At 42.5% G+C, this 17,729-nt stretch overlaps 2 protein-coding genes across 2 annotated transcripts in view; both read right to left on the bottom strand.

The window, feature by feature from the left end:
- The window catches only part of LOC139759412 (uncharacterized), a 351,115-nt gene that overhangs the window by 261,396 nt on the left and 71,990 nt on the right, over positions 1-17,729 (bottom strand). The window lies entirely within an intron of this gene.
- LOC139759400 (uncharacterized) lies at positions 12,028-13,069 on the bottom strand. The gene is made up of 2 exons (XM_071681485.1): positions 12,376-13,069; positions 12,028-12,140 (listed from the first exon to the last, which is right to left on the bottom strand). The coding sequence occupies exons 1-2, from the start codon at positions 13,067-13,069 to the stop codon at positions 12,028-12,030; spliced, it is 807 nt and encodes a 268-aa protein (XP_071537586.1).

Below are 17,729 nucleotides of genomic sequence, written 5' to 3'. Positions count from 1 at the left end.
GACACAAACCCTCTTGGTAAAACTTTCCTCCCCTCATTCTCCCCACTTGCCCAAAACCCAAAATTTTTCAAAACACCCCCCTTCTGCCCCTCTCAACCACCCCTCTTTTTTATTTCCACACATCTCTCTTCCCCCTTTCATTACTTACTCGATCAAACCACCTCACACCACACATTGTCCTAAAACCATCTCATTTCCACACTTTCCCCCCTCCTCCGCAAACTCTATCCATAGCCCAACGCCTCGCAAAACCCAAAAACATTTTTGGGAAACCCCTATCCCTTTAAAAAATACCCATTTTTTTCTTTCCGAGATAATTTCGACTTCCACACATTCTTCAAGGGTCCCAGAATTTTCGCCCCCCCCCCCCCCCCCCCCCATGATTCAAATTCCGCTTCCATGGGGTTTCCCTCCCTGCCAGATCCACTCCCAAAAATTAAAAACACTTTCCCTTCCCCCCAGTTTTTTCCCCCCATTTTAACTTTCCTCCCAATTACTTGACCCCCCAACCCTACTGTACCTAATTACCTTGCTCTTATTCACATTTACTCTTAACTTTCTTCTTTCACGAACTTTACCAAACTTCTGCAGTTTCTCACATGAATCAGCCACCAGCTCTGTATCATCAGCGAACAACAACTGACTCACTTCCCAAGCTCTCTCATCCACAACAGACTGCATACTTGCCCCTCTTTCCAAAACTCTTGCATTCACCTCCCTAACAACCCCATCCATAAACAAATTAAACAACCATGGAGACATCACACACCCCTGCCGCAAACCTACATTCACTGAGAACCAATCACTTTCCGCTCTTCCTACACGTACACATGCCTTACATCCTCGATAAAAACTTCTCATTGCTTGTAACAACTTGCCTCCCACACCATACATTCAGAGCATCTCTATCTACTCTATGATATGCTTTCTCCAGATCCATAAATGCTATATACAAATCCATTTGCTTTTCTAAGTATTTCTCACATACATTCTTCAAAGCAAACACCTGATCCACACACCCTCTACCACTTCTGAAACCACACTGCTCTTCCCCAATCTGATGCTCTGTACATGCCTTCACCCTCTCAATCAATACCCTCCCATATAATTTACCAGGAATACTCAACAAACTTATACCTCTGTAATTTGAGTACTCACTCTTGTCCCCTTTGCCTTTGTACAATGGCACTATGGAAGCATTCCGCTAATCCTCAGCCACCTCACCATGAGTCATACATACATTAAATAACCTTACCAACCAGTCAACAATACAGTAACCCCCTTTTTTAATAAATTCCACTGCAATACCATCCAAACCTGCTGCCTTGCCGACTTTCATCTTCCGCAAAGCTTTTACTACCTCTTCTCTGTTTACCAAATCATTTTCCCTAACCCTCTCACTTTGCACACCACCTCGACCAAAACACCCTATATCTGCCACTCTATCAACAAACACATTCAACAAACCTTCAAAATACTCACCCCATCTCCATCTCACATCACCACTACTTATTATCATCTCCCCATTAGCCCCCTTCACTGAAGTTCCCATTTGCTCCCTTGTCTTACGCACTTTATTTACCTCCTTCCAAAACATCTTTTTATTCTCCCTAAAATTTGATGATACTCCCTTACCCAACTCTTATTTGCCCTCTTTTTCACCTCTTGCACCTTTCTCTTGACCTCCTGCCTCTTTCTTTTATACATCTCCCACTCATTTGCATTTTTTTCCTGCAAAAATCGTCCAAATGCCTCTCTCTTCTCTTTCACTAATAATCTCTCTTCTTCATCCCACCACTCACTACCCTTTCTAATCTGCCCACCTCCCATGCTTCTCATGCCACAAGCATCTTTTGCGCAAGCCATCACTGCTTCCAGCCCATTCCTCCCCCACTCCCCTTACCTCCTTTGTTCTCACCTTTTTCCATTCTGTACTCAGTCTCTCCTGGTACTTCCTCACTCAATTCTCCTTCCCAAGCTCACTTACTCTCTTCCCACGCATTCCTCACGTGTCGTAGAAGGCGACTAAAGGGGACGGGAGCACGGGGCTAGAAACCCTCCCCTCCTTGTATTTCAACCTTCTAAAAGGGGAAACAGAAGAAGGAGTCACGCGGGGACTGCTAATCCTCCTCGAAGGCTCAGATTGGGGTGTCTAAATGTGTGTGGATGTGACCAAGATGAAAGAAGAAGGAGTGATAGGTAGTATGTTTGATGAAAGGAACCTGGATGTTTCGGCTCTGAGTGAAAGGAAGCTCAAGGGTAAAGGGGAAGAAAGGTTTGGGAATGTCGTGGGAGTAAAGTCAGCGGTTAGTGAGAGGACAAGAGCAAGGGAAGGAGTAGCACTACTCCTGAAACAGGAGTGGTGGGAGTATGTGATAGAGTGTAAAAGAGTAAATTCTAGATTGATATGGGTAAAACTGAAAGTTGATGGAAAGAGATGGGTGATTATTGATGCATATGCACCTGGGCATGAGAAGAAAGCTCATGAGAGGCAAGTGTTTTGGGAGCAACTGAAGGAGTATGTTAGTGGTTTTGATGCACAAGACCGGGTTATAGTGATGGGTGATTTGAATGCAAAGGTGAGTAATGTGGCAGTTGAGGGAATAATTGGTATACATGGGGTGTTCAGTGTTGTAAATGGAAATGGTGAAGAGCTTGTAGATTTATGTGCTGAAAAAGGACTGGTAATTGGGAATACCTGGTTTAAAAAGCGAGATATACATAAGTATACGTATGTAAGTAGGAGAGATGGCCAGAGAGCGTTATTGGATTACGTGTTAATTGATAGGCGCGCGAAAGAATGACTTTTGGATGTTAATGTGCTGAGAGGTGCAACTGGAGGAATGTCTGATCATTATCTTGTGAAGGCGAAGGTGAAGATTTGTAGGGATTTTCAGAGAAGAAGAGAGAATATATATATATATATATATATATATATATATATATATATATATATATATATATATATATATATATATATATATATATATATATATCTTTTCTTTTTTCTTTCAAACTATTCGCCATTTCCCGCGTTAGCGAGGTAGCGTTAAGAACAGAGAACTGGGCCTTTAAGGGAATATCCTCACCTGGCCCCATTCTCTATTCCTTCTTTTGAAAAAAAAAAAAATAATGAGAGGGGAGGATTTCCAGCCCCCCGCTCCCTCCCCTTTCAGTCGCCTTCTACGACACGCAGGGAATACGTGGGAAGTATTCTTTCTCCCCTATCCCCAGGGATAAAATAATAATATAATAATAATAATAATAATAATGATAATAATAATAATAATATATGTATATATATATATATATATATATATATATATATATATATATATATATATATATATATATATATATATATATATATACAGCGACAAAGTATAAAAAAAAAAAAAAAAAAAAAAATATATACATATATATATATATATATATATATAAATATATATATATATATATATATATATATATATATATATATATATATATATTTTTTTTTTTTGCTGTCTCCCGCGTTTGCGAGGTAGCGCAAGGAAACAGACGAAAGAAATGGCCCAACCCACACCCATACACATGTATATACATACGTCCACACACGCAAATATACATACCTACACAGCTTTCCATGGTTTACCCCAGACGCTTCACATGCCTTGATTCAATCCACTGACAGCACGTCAACCCCGGTATACCACATCGCTCCAATTCACTCTATTCCTTGCCCTCCTTTCACCCTCCTGCATGTTCAGGCCCCGATCACACAAAATCTTTTTCACTCCATCTTTCCACCTCCAATTTGGTCTCCCTCTTCTCCTCGTTCCCTCCACCTCCGACACATATATCCTCTTGGTCAATCTTTCCTCACTCATTCTCTCCATGTGCCCAAACCATTTCAAAACACCCTCTTCTGCTCTCTCAACCACGCTCTTTTTATTTACACACATCTCTCTTACCCTTACGTTACTTACTCGATCAAACCACCTCACACCACACATTGTCCTCAAACATCTCATTTCCAGCACATCCATCCTCCTGCGCACAGCTCTATCCATAGCCCACGCCTCGCAACCATACAACATTGTTGGAACCACTATTCCTTCAAACATACCCATTTTTGCTTTCCGAGATAATGTTCTCGACTTCCACACATTCTTCAAGGCTCCCAGAATTTTCGCCCCCTCCCCCACCCTATGATCCACTTCCGCTTCCATGGTTCCATCCGCTGCCAGATCCACTCCCAGATATCTAAAACACTTCACTTACTCCAGTTTTTCTCCATTCAAACTCACCTCCCAATTGACTTGACCCTCAACCCTACTGTACCTAATAACCTTGCTCTTATTCACATTTACTCTTAACTTTCTTCTTTCACACACTTTACCAAACTCAGTCACCAGCTTCTGCAGTTTCTCACATGAATCAGCCACCAGCGCTGTATCATCAGCGAACAACAACTGACTCACTTCCCAAGCTCTCTCATCCCCAACAGACTTCATACTTGCCCCTCTTTCCAAAACCCTTGCATTCACCTCCCTCACAACCCCATCCATAAACAAATTAAACAACCATGGAGACATCACACACCCCTGCCGCAAACCTACATTCACTGAGAACCAATCACTTTCCTCTCTTCCTACACGTACACATGCCTTACATCCTCGATAAAAACATTTCACTGCTTCTAACAACTTGCCTCCCACACCATATATTCTTAATACCTTCCACAGAGCATCTCTATCAACTCTATCATATGCCTTCTCCAGATCCATAAATGCTACATACAAATCCATTTGCTTTTCCAAGTATTTCTCACATACATTCTTCAAAGCAAACACCTGATCCACACATCCTCTACCACTTCTGAAACCACACTGCTCTTCCCCAATCTGATGCTCTGTACATGCCTTCACCCTCTCAATCAATATCCTCCCATATAATTTACCAGGAATACTCAACAAACTTATATATATATATATATATATATATATATATATATATATATATATATATATATATATATATATATATATATATATATATATATATATATATATATATATATATATACATACATACCATCATTATTAGTATTATCATTTTGTTTTGTCGCTATATCTATATCTATATATATATATATATATATATATATATATATATATATATATATATATATATATATATAGATATAGATATAGCGACAAAACAAAATGATAATACTAATAATGATGGTATGTATGTATATATATATATATATATATATATATATATATATATATATATATATATATATATATATATATATTGGATTGGCGGAATGCGTGCATATTGCCATTGTACAAAGGCAAAGGGGATAAGAGTGAGTGCTCAAATTACAGAGGTATAAGTTTGTTGAGTATTCCTGGTAAATTATATGGGAGGGTATTGACTGACAGGGTGAAGGCATGTACAGAGCATCAGATTGGGGAAGAGCAGTGTGGTTTCAGAAGTGGTAGAGGATGTGTGGATCAGGTGTTTGCTTTGAAGAATGTATGTGAGAAATACTTAGAAAAGCAAATGGATTTGTATGTAGCATTTATGGATCTGGAGAAGACATATGATAGAGTTGATAGAGATGCTCTGTGGAAGGTATTTAGAATATATGGTGTGGGAGGCAAGTTGTTAGAAGCAGTGAAAAGTTTTATCGAGGATGTAAGGCATGTGTACGTGTAGGAAGAGAGGAAAGTGATTGGTTCTCAGTGAATGTAGGTTTGCGGCAGGGGTGTGTGATATCTCCATGGTTGTTTAATTTGTTTATGGATGGGGTTGTTAGGGAGGTAAATGCAAGAGTTTTGGAAAGAGGGGCAAGTATGAAGTCTGTTGGGGATGAGGGAGCTTGGGAAGTGAGTCAGTTGTTGTTCGCTGATGATACAGAGCTGGTGGCTGATTCATGTTAGAAACTGCAGAAGCTGGTGACTGAGTTTGGTAAAGTGTGTGAAAGAAGAAAGTTAAGAGTAAATGTGAATAAGAGCAAGGTTATTAGGTACAGTAGGGTTGAGGGTCAAGTCAATTGGGAGGTAAGTTTGAATGGAGAAAAATTGATGAAGTAAAGTGTTTTAGATATCTGGGAATGGATCTGGCAGCGGATGGAACCATGGAAGCGGAAGTAGATCATAGGGTGGGGGAGGGGGCGAAAATCCTGGGAGCCTTGAAGAATGTGTGGAAGTCAAGAACATTATCTCGGAAAGCAAAAATGGGTATGTTTGAAGGAATAGTGGTTCCAACAATGTTGTATGGTTGCGAGGCGTGGGCTATGGATAGAGTTGTGCGCAGGAGGATGGATGTGCTGGAAATGAGATGTTTGAGGACAATGTGTGGTGTGAGGTGGTTTGATCGAGTAAGTAACGTAAGGGTAAGAGAGATGTGTGTAAATAAAAAGAGCGTGGTTGAGAGAGCAGAAGAGGGTGTTTTGAAATGGTCTGGGCACATGGAGAGAATGAGTGAGGAAAGATTGACCAAGAGGATATATGTGTCGGAGGTGGAGGGAGCGAGGAGAAGTGGGAGACAAAATTGGAGGTGGAAAGATGGAGTGAAAAAGATTTTGTGTGATCGGGGCCTGAACATGCAGGAGGGTGAAAGGAGGGCTAGGAATAGAGTGAATTGGATCGATGTGGTATACCGGGGTTGACGTGCTGTCAGTGGATTGAATCAGGGCATGTGAAGCGTCTGGGGTGAACCATGGAAAGCCGTATAGGTATGTATATTTGCGTGTGTGGACGTATGTATATACCTGTGTATGGGGGTGGGTTGGGCCATTTCTTTCGTCTGTTTCCTTGCGCTACCTCGCAAACGCGGGAGACAGCGACAAAGAAAAAAAAAATATATATATATAAGTTTATCACACTAGTCCGTGACGATAGTTATGGTATTGTGAAATCACAATTGAATAGGAGTTCAGATAATTTCATTCAACATGTAATTTTTCTATACATGCAACACTACATGTTTCACGGAGACAGTCCACCTCATCAGGTACAAACAGTTCATAATGTTTTTAATCAACAACCCCAGCATGAAAATTCCATCTGCCTTGTGCCATTCTCGACTCAATAGTTTAGTCAAGAGAGACGCAGGAGAGCCGGAATTTTTGAGGTGGTGTTGGGATTTAAAAGCTCTATGTATTGTTTGCATCTGATGAGATGGACTGTCTCCGTGAAACACGTAGTGCTGCCGCCGTACACCCTACACCGTATTTTTAAGCTTGATTGAGTTAGGTTAGGTTAGGTTAATTTAGGTAAGCAGAAGTTTGCACTCGAAGCAAGCCAAACCTAGGCTAGGCTAGCCCTGGAGACGTTGAGGTGGAGGAAGGTGGAATCATGGCGTGATCCATACAGGGTTGTGGCCAGTGATACATTATGCGTCATCAAACGAGAGACAGCTAACATGACGTCACGGGTCGTACTGTATAGTGGGTTATGTAAAGTGATGGTGAGCGGGAGGCTGGTGCAGGAGGGAGAGGGAGAGAAGGATGGGAAGGGACAGGGAGAGGTGAACAAAAGGATCTGAATTAAAGAGGGGAAACTCGAGGGGAGGGGTGAGGGGAGGAAGAGGGAGAGAGAAGGATAAAGAATAGATGAGAGAGAGAGAGAGAGAGAGAGAGAGAGAGAGAGAGAGAGAGAGAGAGAGAGAGAGAGGAGGGGGTGGCGAATGAGAGGGAGGGAGAGGCAGTAGGAGCAGGAAGGTGCCGGAGCGGAGGGCTGTTGTTGCCGCCTCCCGGATGTGACCACGGGGCGGCTCCTGCCACACACACACACACCACACACACACACCACTACCACCACCCATGATGGACGGCCTTGAAATAACTTTCTCAACACTTAACCTCCACCAGATGATCATGTGTTATGGCCGCCGTAAACTGTTGTTGCTCGTTGGACTTTACGACCATCGACCTATGAGGAAGGTCATTAGGCCTGCAACCCTATCTAATATGTGATTGAAATCATTCCTAAATACTATTCTAAAAAAAAAATGACAGAACAGAAAAAGTAGAAAATATATAAAAAATTATAATTATGATAAAGATAAATCATAATTAAAAATATATAACGGAAAGAAAAGATTTTGTGGGTATTGAGCCAACGTGGCACCAAGACCGCCCAGTCGGCACCGCTGTAGTTTACCCATGAGTGAGACAACAGACTAGACATGCTCCTCCATCACGTCATGCACATAGATGATAATCATTTATTCGGAGGTCCGCCGGCTCAGCTGCCCTTAGGATAATCACCTTCCCTCAAGGCCGATCGTCTAATGAGTGGACATGACCATCCACATGCCAGCCACACAGATAGGAGGAGCCTCATATCGAAGCCAACCCCGCTACAGAGGACAACCCACGGACTACTTCACATCATCTTGGTTAATTGTTTCACTGAGGAAGACCATCAATTTGTCAATAGTACTCGAGTTGTCCCCGAGTACATTGATAATGTTAAAACAAATGTTTTTCTTGTTGTTTTAGTCTATCAAAATTTTCCTACGTTGACTGAAGCTATGGCATCGTAACTGTTCTATTGTTAAGATGTTTTGGCATTGTTGACTGATTGGTGGAAAGTTTTCGTTGATACACGGCTTCATGTGGGTGATAACTGTAGAGTTCATTCTGAGGCGGGCCAGTACACGGCTTCATGTTGGTGATAACTGTAGAGTTCATTCTGAGGCGGGCCAGTACGACCTCCTATCTTCTGTTCTTGCGGTATGAGGTCGGCCAGTCCGCCACTTCCTGCTTGTATTTCCTGTTGATGGTCAGGTTGGTCCACTGACTCTGCCACACAAGATGGATTGATCTCTTCCCCAAGGAAAGGCAGGACCCCAGCTCTTCGAGTTCTGAGATCGACTTAGCCAAACTGTCTGCCTGCTCATTGCTGTATATATGGCAATGACCAGGCACCCAGATCAAGATGATACCTTTTTCACATGAATGAAGTTTATTAACAATATTGTCCTGTAATTCATAGGACTGTCTATTCAGAGCGTGTTATTTAAGAGCAGAAAGAGAATCTGAAAAATTATTGCTTTATTGTGATTTGAATCAATTATATAGTCTACGGCTCGATCACTGGCAAATAATTCAGCGCAAAATATAGATGTATGGTTCGGCAAGCAGTATCTGAGGGCACACTTCATCGACCATACACTTGTACCCACACATTCATCCGTCATGGAACCATCAGTGTAGAGGTGAACATAAAACAAGTGACGGATGATGACGAAAACGCTGGTGTACCTCGCTTACCGATGTACTGGCCTTTTTGGCTGGAAGCCAGCTCGTCTTAATGTTAATTTCTGAATCCTCCCAGAGAGGTAAGGAGTTTTTAACCAGAGGATCTACTTCGTTCACTTTAATACCGGAGTTCTCATTGAGAAAGTGTATTCTGACGCCTCTGTGGACGAGCTGTGAACATTCCAGAATGAGGCAACAGGTAGTTGTACTGTTCCTCCTAGCCACGCGAGATCCTGCCACAACAGAATCTCACGTCTTTACCCGGAGAGGAGGTACATAAGCCTTAATTTCCAATCGTGGAACTCTGGTACAGGTTAAGGCTCCAAGACACATTTGCAAACATTTGTTCTGTATCACATCCAACCTCCTCAGGGTATACTCGCTCGCCGAAGCATACACCTGAGAGCCATAGTCTAGTTTAGATCTAATCAGAGATTTATAAATCATTAATAAAGATTTTTTGTCGGTTCCCCAGAAGGAACCTGAAAGACACTTAAAAATATTTACTCTTTTACTGCAATTTGATACTAAATAAACTACACGATTTTCCCAATCAAGTCTTTGATCAGGATTTAAGCCTAAGAATTTTACTTTATTTCGAAATGGGATCGCGTTGTTGTCTAACATTAAAAGCAAATTCAAGATGTTGGTTTTTCGGGTATAGACAACCGCGATACTTTTGTTGTGTGAGAACCTAAACCCTCACTGTAGCGCCCAACAATGAACGGACTCAAGCGTAGCTTGAACCCGCTCAGCCGAAAATTGTACACTAGGCGAGGATGTGCCATAGCGCACAATCATCAGCATAAAATGAGTACTTAAGATCTCGCGGGACGGAAGTTGGAGACAGAATATCATTAATCATAATATCAAATAATGTTGGGCTAAGAACGCTGCCTTGCGGCATCCCATTCTCTTGGACAAATGTGTCCGAAGTGACATTGAGTGCTGTAAGTTTCACAACAAAAGTTCTATTATTTAAAAGAATTCTAACATATATGGGTATATAATCTCTTTCAACCAAAAGCATAAAGTGTGCTTAAAACTCCGTTTCGCCATGTCATGTCGAAGGCTTTTTCTAAATCCGAAAATACAGCAGCCATACAATGCACATTACTAAATGACTGTAGATGTATCAAATGATCCAATGTGCCTCTTTTACGACGGAAAGCACACTGTTGATCATTTAATAAACCCTTCGATACGAACAAAAAAGGCAGCCTTCTGTTAACCATTCTCTACATGACCTTACACATGCACTTCGTCAATGAATTCATATTCGTAAGGCGTCCAGAACCTTTTGCGATGAGGATGACGTGCGCAAAGTGCCATGAGTTTGAAACGTTCGAGACGTCGAAATCTCATTGTACAATGCTAACAACTTAGTCAGGTTAGCCTGACTAAGGTGCTGGATCATCCCGTAAGTGATCCCGCTGGGTCCCGGGCTCGAACCTTTCAGGGCAAGAAGCAGTTCTTTCATTGTATATATTTAGTTATAATCCTAAGTAATTTCTGTGACAAAGTCTGGTATTTGTAGCTCGGCCTGGCGCTTGTGGTGTAGGAAGCGCGGGTCGTAATTGGCCGAGCTGCTTGTTTCTGAGTATCTCCCGGCGAGTGTGTTGGCCATGTCCACCGGGTCGTCGATGATTTGATCTTGGTGGTGGATTTGCGGAGGAAGTGGCGGCTTGTATTTTCTTTTGATTTTATTGCTTGTGGACCAGACCTGACTTACTGGTGTGTCCTTGTTCACGGTAGAGACTAAGCCGCGCCAGAAGTCTCGTTAGGCTTGTTTGATAGTTCTTCTTGCCTGAGCCCTCGTACGTTTGTATGCAATAAAGTAATCATCCAAGGCTCGTTGTCGAAAATCCTGTATCTCCTGTTGCGCTCACGCTTAGTGGAAATTGTAGAAACCTAAAGTATAGAGTTGTCAGCAGCCTGAGGTCAGTATGGTGGAGGTAACCTGGAGGACTTTTGCATCAATGTCACCACCGGATATATCCAGGACGGCTTGCCTTGTGCATGACACCCAGTCTGCTTTCTTATAGTTAAATTTAGGCGAAGACGAGACGGGTTGGTAATAATGTTGCGTGAATAAGAAAGACAGATCGGGAAATGTCACTTCCCAGGGAGTCGTCATAAATACCTCAGGTGATGTTAAGTATATCCGGCGATGACAAGGAAAAATGAATTGCTGAGATGCTGCCAGTTCGATCATCTTCACGAATTCCACTGCCATCGTTCAGAAGAGTGAGGTTGGTATTGATCATAGAATTAACCATCTCCTCCCCTGGCGTCTGCCCGGATGCTTCCCCACTGATAATGATGAACATTGAAGTCTCCTAAAACTACTTTACGGTGAGGTAAATGATTAACAAGCAAGTTTAACTCATCATTATCAAGTGCACTAGAACCGGAACAATATATTGAACAGATGGCCAGGTATGTGTTATTGAATTTTACTCTACATGTGACAGCGTTTAGAGTAGAATTTAAAGTCACTCCTGTGTGGGGTAAGCTTGGTTGTACATAGATAGCGACCCCAGGATTCTCGTCTCTTCTATACAAGTGATAGCTGTCTAAAACGATTCGACTGTGCCGTTTAGAAGAGTCTTGTAAACAGATCACGGTTGGCCTTTACAGAGCAACCAATAGTTGTAGTTGTGCTTGTTTATACCTAAGGCTTCTACAATTCCACTGAGTGATACTGAACGTTTTGGTTTAAGATTACTCAACAGACCAGTTTTTTTTTTTTTAGCCCGTTTATGTCAGGACTTGGGCGAGTCCCCAGGGGAACAAGAACGGTCCCTGGAAGTGGACTGTCTAGCATCCATCAAGTCTATGTACTCCAACGAAGAGAACCTGTGAACCACAGGCCTCCCTGTTGGAGGTGCCGGAACAATGACGTGCAAAGTAGATATTTTCAAGTTTAGTCATGTTTAGACATACATCAGTTTTGTTCTCTTTTCTTTAGGACGGACAGAGGATGTGGTATTGGCATAAGATTTGTTATGGACTGTGGTTGGAGGATTAGGTGCAGGGTTAGATGGAGATGGAACTGACGGTCGGCGTGTCACAAGGAGTTTGCGGGGAGATTGTTGGCATAACGGACTTACATTTCAGAGCCGACGCGAAGGATTCATTAGGTTTAGGGGTCTCTCGAGACTCCTTAACCCTCCTCCTAGCCTCGTCATATGAAATGTTATTTAGTGTCTTAACTGTACACACTTCTTTCTCAAAGTGCAACCGGGGACAGGCCCGGTCCGAGATTGAGTGGTTGCCATAGCAGTTAACACACATCCTATTTGCCGTACGATCCTCCGCTGTATGACCCTCCTCAGTACACTTCCCGCATTTTGCAGAAAGAGTGCAAGACTTTAAAGGGTGACCAAATATCTGGCACTTAAAGCAACGTAGGGGATTCGAGATGTAGGGACGAACTTGACATCTCATACAACCAATTGAGATGTTGTCTGGTAGCCGAGATTTTACGAAGGTTACATTAATCAGGGGAGTTCTACGTCGCTGGCCATCGATAAATTTAGTGATAACCCTGGCAGCGACAACGTCCTCGTTTGCTAGTACCTTCACCATGTCGTCCTCTGACATATCCATGACATCACTGCAGTAGATGACTCCCTTGCATGAAGTCATGGAAACTGGTATCGAGACGACATCATGAGGATGGAACTTCGCCAACTTTAGCAGTTCCGCCACCTGATTCGTCGATTTCACTTTAATCAGCAAGTCACCACGAGCCAGTTTCCTGACCGTTTCAACAAGCCCAGACCTAGCATCAATGATCTCCATGATTAGGAAGGGACTGAGGGAGGCAAGAGTCGTTGCTCCGGTCTCATGGGCCAAAACAAAATCAGCATTTTTACTTTTTTATGGAGCGTCCGTCACCACTATCCCCTACGGGAGCAGTGGATGGCTTACCTCGGTCCATCCTATAGTGGCCTAACCCTAAAATCTGGAGTGGCAAACCACCCCAGATAATGGAAAAAATAAACTAGCTACCCCTTCCCCTCCAAAAAAAAATCAGGCAATTGTTTTATACAGAAAAGGTTTCAGGTCGGAGCCGGTCGCACAAAGGCCAGGCGGAGTTCTGTGGACACACGTCAATGAAAGATCTATTCTGCACAAAACAATCTTATGAAAAGATATTGATGAAAAATTATTTTCAACAAACCTTAAAAACAAAACAAGATTAGCGATAACGCAGGGAGGAACAGCTACAACCTAGCAATGAGAAAACGGCAACAACTCCGTACAGGTCAGTAGCTGGTACGTCACTGCCGTACACTTACCGGAAGTAATGATCACCATAGTGCCTTTCCGTGATGATGACCCGGCCACAACAAGGGTCTTCTTGTTCGGGGTAAACAAGACAGTCACCCGACGGCAACAGTCAACAGTAATCACTAGCCACACAAAGACTTCAGGGGACACGTCATGAAGACTCATGTATGAAGCTCAGCATGGCCGGCGTGGGTCGTACTATAAGTCTTACTCAGTAAAGCTAACGTGGGTTGTACTGTGATGACCACTAAAGCTAACGTGTGTCATACCGAGATGATCAGTAAGGTTAGCGTGGGTCATAATGTGGTGATCAGTTAGGCTAATATGGACCGAACTGTGATGAACAGTAAGGTCAGCACAGGCCGCACTGTCATAATCAATAATACCAACGTGGGTCATACTATAATGGTCAGTAAGGCTACCGTGGGTCATACTGTGATGACCAGTAAGGCAAGAGTGGGTCATGATGTGATGATCAGTAGATATCTGGAAGTGGATTAGGCAGCGGATGGAACCATAAAAGCGGAAGTGACTCACAGGGTGGGGGAGGAGAAGAAAGTTCTGTGAGCGTTGAAGAATGTTTGGAAGACGAGAACATTATCTCGGAAAACAAAAATGGATATGTTTGAAGGAATAGTGGTTCCAATAATGTTATAAGGTTGCGAGGCGTGGGACTATAGATAGAGTAGTAGGCAGGAGGGTGCCTGTGTTGGAAATGAGATGCTTGAGGACAATATGTGGTGTGAGGTGGTTTGATCGAGTAAGTAATGAAAGGGTAAGAGAGATGTGTGGTAATGAAAAGAGTGTGGTTGAGAGAGCAAAAGAGGGTGTTTTGAAATGGTTTGGTCACATGGAGAGAATGAGTGAGGAAAGATTGACCAAGAGGATATATGTGTCGGAGGTGGAGGGAACGAGGAGAAGAGGGAGACCAAATTGGAGGTGGAAAGATGGAGTGAAAAAGATTTTGTGTGATCGGGGCCTGAACATGCAGGAGGGTGAGAGGAGGGCAAAGAATAGAGTGAATTGGAGCGATGTGGTATACCGGGGTTGACGTGCTGTCAGTGGATTGAATCAGGGCATGCGTATGGGGGTGGGTTGGGCCATTTCTTTCGTCTGTTTCCTTGCGCTACCTCGCAAACGCGGGAGACAGCGACAAAGCAAAAAAAAAAAAAAAATATATATATATATATATATATATATATATATATATATATATATATATATATATATATATATGCAAAGTTGAGTAATGTGGCAGTTGAGGGAATAATTGGTGTACATGGAGTGTTCAGATGTTGTAATTGGAAATGGTGAAGAGTTTCTAGATTTGTGTGCTGAAAAAAGACTGGTGATTGGGAATACCTGGTTTAAAAATAGAGATATACATAAGTATACGTATGTAAGTAGGAGAGATGGCCAGAGAGCGTTATTGGATTACGTGTTAATTGATAGCCGCGCGAAAGAGAGACTTTTGTATGTTAATGTGCTGAGAGGTGCAACTGGAGGGATGTCTGATCATTATCTTATGGAGGCGAAGGTGAAGATTTGTAGAGGTTATCAGAAAAGAAGAGAGAATGTTGGGGTGAAGAGAGTGGTGAGAGTAAGTGAGCTTGGGAAGGAAACTTGTGTAAGGAAATACCAGGAGAGACTGAGTACAGAATGGAAAAAGGGGAGAACAAAGGACGTAAGGGGAGTGGGAGAGAAATGGGATGTATTTAGGGAAGCGGTGATGCCTTGCGCAAAAGATGTTTGTTGCATGAGAAGCGTGGGAGGAGGGCAGATTAGATAGGGTAGTGAGCGGTGGGATGAAGATATAAGATTATTAGTGAAAGAAAAGAGAGACACATCTGGACGATATTTGCATGCAAATAATGCAACTGACTGGGAAATGTATAAAAGAAAGAGGCAGGAAGCCAAGAAAAAGGTGCTAGAGGCGAAAGAGAGGGCAAATGAGAGTTGGGGTGAGAAAGTATCATTAAATTTTAGGGAGAATACAAAGATATTTTGGAAGGATGTAAATAAAGGACGTAAGACAAGGGAACAAATGGGAACATCATTGAAGGGGGCTAATGAGGAGGTGATAACAAGTAGTGGTGATGTGAGAAGGAGATGGACTGAGTATTTTGAAGGTTTGTTGAATGTGTTTGATGATAGAGTGGCAGATATAGGGTGTTATGGTCGAGGTGGTGTGCAAAGTGAGAGGATTAGGGAAAATGATTTGGTAAACAGAGAAGAGGTAGTAAAAGCTTTGCGGAAGATGAAAGCCGGTAAGGCAGCGGGTTTGGATGGTATTGCAGTGGAATTTATTAAAAAAAGGGGGGGGGGGGTTGACTGCATTGTTGACTGGTTGGTAAGGCTATTTAATGTATGTATGACTCATGGTTAGGTGCCTGAGGATTGGCGGAATGCTTGGATAGTGCCACAAAGGCAAATGGGATAAACGTGAGTGCTCAAATTACAGAGGTATAAGTTTGTTGAGTATTCCTGGTAAATTATATGGGAGGGTATTGATTGAGAGGGTGAAGGCATGTACAGAGCATCAGATTGGGGAAGAGCAGTGTGGTTTCAGAAGTGGTAGAGGATGTGTGGATCAGGTGTTTGCTTTGAAGAATGTATGTGAAAAATACTTAGAAAAGCAAATGGATTTGTATGTAGCATTTATGGATTTGGAGAAGGCATATGATAGAGTTGATAGAGATGCTCTGTGGAATGTATTAAGAATATATGGTGTGAGAGGCAAGTTGTTAGAAGCAGTGAAAAGTTTTTATCGAGGATGTAAGGCAGGTGTACTTGTAGGAAGAGAGGAAAGTGATTGGTTCTGAGTGAATGTAGGTTTGCGGGAGGGGTGTGTTATGTCTCCATGATTGTTTAATTTGTTTATGCATGGGGTTCTTAGGGAGGTGAATGCAAGAGTTTTGGAAACAGGGGCAAGTATGCAGTCTGTTGGGGATGAGAGAGCTTTGGAAGTGAGTCAGTTGTTGTTCGCTGATGATATAGCGCTGGTGGCTGATTCATGTGAGAAACTGCAGAAGCTGGTGACTGAGTTTGGTAATGTGTGTGAAAGAAGAAAGCTGAGAGTAAATGTGAATAAGAGCAAGGTTATTAGGTACAACGTAGGGTTGAGGGACAAGTCAATTGGGAGGTAAGTTTGAATAGAGAAAAACTGGAGGAAGTGAAGTGTTTTAGATATCTGGGAGTGGATTTGGCAGCGGATGGAACCATGGAAGCGGAAGTGAATCATAGGGTGGGGGAGGGGGCGAAAGTTCTGGGAGCGTTGAAGAATGTGTGGAAGTCGAGAACATTATCTCGGAAAGCAAAAATGGGTATGTTTGAAGGAATAGTGGTTCCAACAATGTTGTATGGCTGCGAGGCGTGGGCTATGGATAGAATTGTGCGGAGGAGGGTGGATGTGTTGGAAATGAGATGTTTGATGACAATATGTGGTGTGAGGTGGTTTGATCAGGTAAATAAGTAAGTAAGTAAGAGAGATGTGTGGTAATAAAAAGAGTGTGGTTGAGAGAGCAGAAGAGGGTGTTTTGAAATGGCTTGGACACATGGAGAGAATGATTGAAGAAAGATTGACCAAGAAGATATATGTATTTAGAGGTGGAGGGAACGAGGAGAAGTGGGAGACCAAATTGGAGATGGAAAGATGGAGTGAAAAAGATTTTGAGTGATCGGGGCCTGAACATGCAGGAGGGTGAATGGCGTGCAAGGAATAGAGTGAATTGGAACGATATGGTATACCGGGATCGACGTGTTGTCAATGGTTTGAACCAGGGCATGTGAAGCGTCTGGGGTAAACCATGTAAAGTTCTGTGGGGCCTGGATGTGGAAAGGGAGCTATGGTTTTGGTGCATTATTACATGACAGCTGGAGATTGAGTGTGAACGAATGTGGTCTTTGTTGTCTTTTCCTAGCGTTACCTCGCGCACATGACGGGGGAGGGGGTTGTTATTTCATGTGTGGCGGGTTAGCGATGGGAATGAATAAAGGCAGACAGTATGAATTATGTACATGTGTATACATTTATATGTCTGTGTGTGTGTATATATATATGTATACCTGAGATGTATAGGTATGTATATTTGCATGTGTGGACGTGTATGTATATACATGTGTATGTGGGTGGGTTGGGCCATTCTTTCGTGTTTTCTTGCCCTACGTC

Source organism: Panulirus ornatus, chromosome 33 (genome assembly GCF_036320965.1).
Source record: "Panulirus ornatus isolate Po-2019 chromosome 33, ASM3632096v1, whole genome shotgun sequence".
Lineage (NCBI taxonomy): Eukaryota > Metazoa > Arthropoda > Malacostraca > Decapoda > Palinuridae > Panulirus > Panulirus ornatus.
The sequence above is the reverse complement of the archived record's forward strand: the minus strand, read 5'-3'. Positions and strand labels throughout refer to the sequence as shown.

Excerpts from the sequence above, each read along its gene's own strand:
- LOC139759400 (XM_071681485.1), bottom strand. The coding sequence starts at position 13,069 with ATGGAGATCATTGATGCTAGGTCTGGGCTTGTTGAAACGGTCAGGAAA. Across the intron at positions 12,141-12,375 it reads CTTCGCGTCGGCTCTGAAAT|GGAGGCCTGTGGTTCACAGG; the intron begins GTAAGTCCGTTA and ends CACCTCCAACAG.